At 47.3% G+C, this 4,068-nt stretch overlaps 1 protein-coding gene across 1 annotated transcript in view; it reads right to left on the reverse strand.

Annotated features, from left to right (window-relative positions):
* DDO (D-aspartate oxidase) overlaps positions 1-2,609 on the reverse strand; it is a 5,755-nt gene extending 3,146 nt beyond the window's left edge. The window contains exons 1-3 of the mRNA XM_005418423.3: positions 2,416-2,609; positions 2,120-2,228; positions 1,142-1,318 (exon numbers count right to left, since the gene is read on the reverse strand). Coding sequence (XP_005418480.3) covers positions 1,142-1,318; positions 2,120-2,228; positions 2,416-2,587 — 458 coding nt within the window. The 5' untranslated portion in view covers positions 2,588-2,609. The remainder of the gene's footprint in view (positions 1-1,141; positions 1,319-2,119; positions 2,229-2,415) is intronic.
* Positions 2,610-4,068: the final 1,459 nt, after the last annotated feature.

Raw genomic sequence — 4,068 nt, forward strand, 5'->3', positions numbered from 1 at the left:
GTTGTACAACTTAGCTGTCCTGCAGCAGAAATTTGCTTCAGTTAGGCAATGAAACATGACAGATCATGTGTACCAAGTAGATGGCACAGACCTCACATGGCATTGGTGCCACAGGAGAACTCCCAGCCCACTTGGCTGCTACAACAAGAAATGCTTTTTCACATTTTGCAGTGTGATGAAAGGCATCCAAGTAACCAGCTGAGCTGGCAATTTGTACCTTGGTGTCAGTACACATCTCTTTACTTAACCCCAAATCAGCTTGCAGCCTGTCTCTTTCTCTCTAGCGGATACAACCATTTGCTCACTTTAGAGGTACTTATTTGGATTAAATACTTACCCCAGTATGTCCCAGGGTGTCAAAGCCCTTTTAGATCTGTATCCTGTCTCTCCCATGGTTTTCTAATATTGAGGTATTGGGGAGAAACTTAAAAATTTGGAAACCGGCAGATTTTCTAACTTTGATGTCAATCCAGGCATGAACTCTGAAGCCACAACTCCTCAGAGTGAGCGCATTACCCATCTTATGCAGGCAAACATTTTCAAGAAATTTGTTACAAGATGAATGCTATTTAACATTTTGGGGTTTTTTTTCACCTAAATGGATTAAGAAATTACTCCAATTGTTGAACAAATTTGAGATTAACAAATTTGAGTCCAACTACTTCATAAGAGCAAAGTCTTCACAATAAGACACCTTCCTAGATGTGCTTATTCTCACAGGCACTGGATGTGTTTTCAAAAACAGAGAGACACTGTTTGGGAAGTTTGGCAAATGTGGAGCAGCCAAACGTTTTCTCAGGACATGGCAGGTTCAGATGTACCTTCAAGCTCTGGCTGGCCAAGCATGGCCCCTGTAGCTATGTGGGCCCTATGCTCAGAGTCGCTCACACTCCAAGCCCCACTGTACAGACACACTGGGGAGAAAGTGGACATTGCATACATAGGGCCTTCCACATTTAAGAAAAGTTCTGTGTTTATTTCCTGTGCTTCTCCCCAAGCAAGAGCCTGTTGCATTTTCTGCAATGAGAAACAGCCTTTTCCCAGTTTTGTTCAAATCTAAGGCTCTCAAGGAAACCCTGTCTTGTCTCCAGTCCCTCTGCCAGGGTTTCCCCCTGCATGCCCAGCCTGCAGCAAACCCTACCTTTTCTCCAGCCACAGCAGGTAGGGTGGGCAGTCACATTTCAGGGTTGTAAAGGCCTGACCAAATCGGTGCTGCGGGAACTTCTGGAGTTCTGCTTCGGACATTGGTCGAAATCCCAGCACAATATCTGACCAGAAAGGTAACTCTTCCTTGGGAGAGCTTTTAAAGATCTGCCAACTAAAAGGACAGAGAAAAATCTGGAAAACTTCACTGTTATTGCTCTGCCATGTTATGTGTCATGGCAATCTTAGAACAAACCCAGGAGCTCAGAACCTCTTTCCCCCCATCAGTGCAGCTCTGCAAGGCTAACAGCAATGGGGAAAAATTGCTGCCTGCTCCTGCAAGACCCGTCTGGGCAAACAGGCAGAAGGTCAGCACAGCTGAGAGAGAGGGTGGCACACCAGGGTAAATAGACTGCAGAGAGCCCTTCCATGATGGTGTATGTACAGAGTGCCCTCATACAGTGTCCCCACCACAACTGCAGACACCTGGCTGGACCTGGTGGGGCCACTTGCAGACCTGTTCACCATTCCTTGGGTATCCATAAAGCTACAGAGTGCTCAGTCTCAGTACTCCTAAGAGGCAAATTTCTCAGTACATAATAGGCAGCATAAAACACTGCTAACACGCACACCCCCCAGTAGAATCCCTGTACCTAGTTGCTGAAGCTGGAGGATCCTGCAGTCCCATCCCTCTGGAGATGATCCCTGCTGCAAACAACTAGTGGGTGACAGTATGGAAAACAATGGTTATTAAAAGAGATTTGGTGCTGGTCACACTTGAGTGGGTTTTCTGCGCACACCTGTTCCTGAATTTTGCCTAAAAATACAGCGTATGTAAGCAGCTACAATGCAGTTTCTTGGGAATACAGACCTAAAAGCTATTCCTTGAAGGGAATATTCCTGAATTCTAGCAAAGAAAACCTGCTCCAGAACACAGCACAAATGTACCAAAGGCTGCCCCAGGGGCTATTCTTACCCAGAGACCAGGTGAATGCCAGCCTCGGATGCCTGGGCTGAGTTGCTGATGGCAAAAAGGTAAGTGAAGGTCTCTTGGAACCACTGCTTCTGCCTGTGGATCGGTGTGTCTGCATGTGAACAAAACCAAATGTGCAGAGCTGAATAATGCAAAAAAGAGAAGCATTCAAATGAGTGTCAAGGATATGGGACAGACAGGGAACACAGGTGAGTTCACCTTTTTTCCTGAGCCTCTATGCACCGCTGCACACAGCTGCATGAGGTGCCATGGGCAGTGCTGCCCTGAATTAAACAAACCTGGGTAGATATGAGGGATGAGCATCCCAGCTGCCACATCACTCGTTGTGTTGGGGCTGAACTGATCTGAAAGGACTGTCACAGAGCAGCTGGGACAAGTCTCTGTGATGCACAGTGCTGTGGACAGGCCGATGACTCCTGCACCCACCACTGCAACCTTGGGTGAGGCCATCTCCAGGATGCAGAGAGAGGAGAGAGGTTCCTACCTGCATTTGGAAACAACATAGCACACGTCACCATCATCCAGGGCAAGTATCAGGCTATGAAATACCCACACAAGATGTAACATAATCCCTCCCCAACAACTAATTAACTGCTGCACACAACCAGGACTATGGTTAGGATTAAAAAAAAATCAGCCTTTGATATGACAAAAAAGTTTTGAAAAGTCTTTAAGCAGCCACTACCTCATCCTCAGCAGATCTGCACATGCACCACTAGGGCTTGGGCTGGTCTGGGGGAGGTTTCCTCAATAAAATCTGAGGGAGTAAGGCACCCATCAAGTTTTCCATCGTGTCAGGTGCAAAAGGCAGAGAGCTCTGGATAAATCGGCTTTTTTTAAGCTTGTTAAGCCAAAAGTTACTCGAATATTGGCATTTCCAGCAGTGAGGGCTATCACTGCCTGGGCAGCAGAAGCAAATCACACTGGAGGTCTCCAATCCGTTCTTGGTCCTTGTACCTGCCAGCATGACTCAATACCTTGGACAGATTCATGGGCATCCAAGGCTGCCATGCTCTCTCAGCAGCACATGGCAGTCCCCAGGTGCCAGCCAGTCCTGCTGCTCCAAGGACCTGTATTTCTGCCTCTCTCTGCATTACTTTATAACTTGCTTTATGTCCTGGGCTCCACTCCACTCCTCATCTGCTGATTGCTACTCCAGGAAGTGCAGTATCTCTATTTTCCCCTGTCCTGAGCAAGTCTTGGAGATGGCACCTGTCCTGAGGAGTGGCACACAGCTCTTGGTAGACAGTCACCCGGTTGCCCATCCCAGTGAAGTGCCAGCCTGTGTTCCTGGCCATGGCCAGCTCAGGCCTCACACTGGTGAAGGCACATAGCAGAACTGAACCATGCAGCTCCTTGCACCCTGCAAACTCCCCAAAGCCAGGACTGAATGGGCCCAAGAGAGAGAGACTGGGAAACCTCAGAGGTGATAAATCCTTTAGCAGCTTTGAACAGGTGAGTAGGGGTGCTACTGCTGGGTCAGGCACCCCTTCACGAGGTTACTGCCAAAATCTGACCATGGATGTAGGGGGAGGATCCCTTCTGCCTATGACTAATTTTTTCCTGGAATAGCTACAATATTCACTCTTGAGAGGATGCTGAGCGAGACAGACCTTCAGTTGTGTGCCCTGATGGTTCTGGTTTCTCCTATGGGGCTTGCTTATCAGTGACTAGAAATCCAGCCTCACTAATTGCTCTCTGAGAACTTTTACTGGAAACCAGTGCCTGCACTTTACAATGACAGGCTGATTTACCATCTTCCTGTGGCTTTTGGCATCTTTGATGTAAATTTAGGCAAGACAGACAACCTGGAATTATGATAGGTCAGGTTTATTTATGAGATCCTTGTTCATAACTGTTCACACAGCTTCTCACTTACCCCTGAGGTTTTACTACTTAAAATTTGATGTCTCTGCTTTCCAAGAAGGGAA

The sequence above is a fragment of the Geospiza fortis genome, unplaced genomic scaffold (assembly GCF_000277835.1).
Source record: "Geospiza fortis unplaced genomic scaffold, GeoFor_1.0 scaffold98, whole genome shotgun sequence".
Lineage (NCBI taxonomy): Eukaryota > Metazoa > Chordata > Aves > Passeriformes > Thraupidae > Geospiza > Geospiza fortis.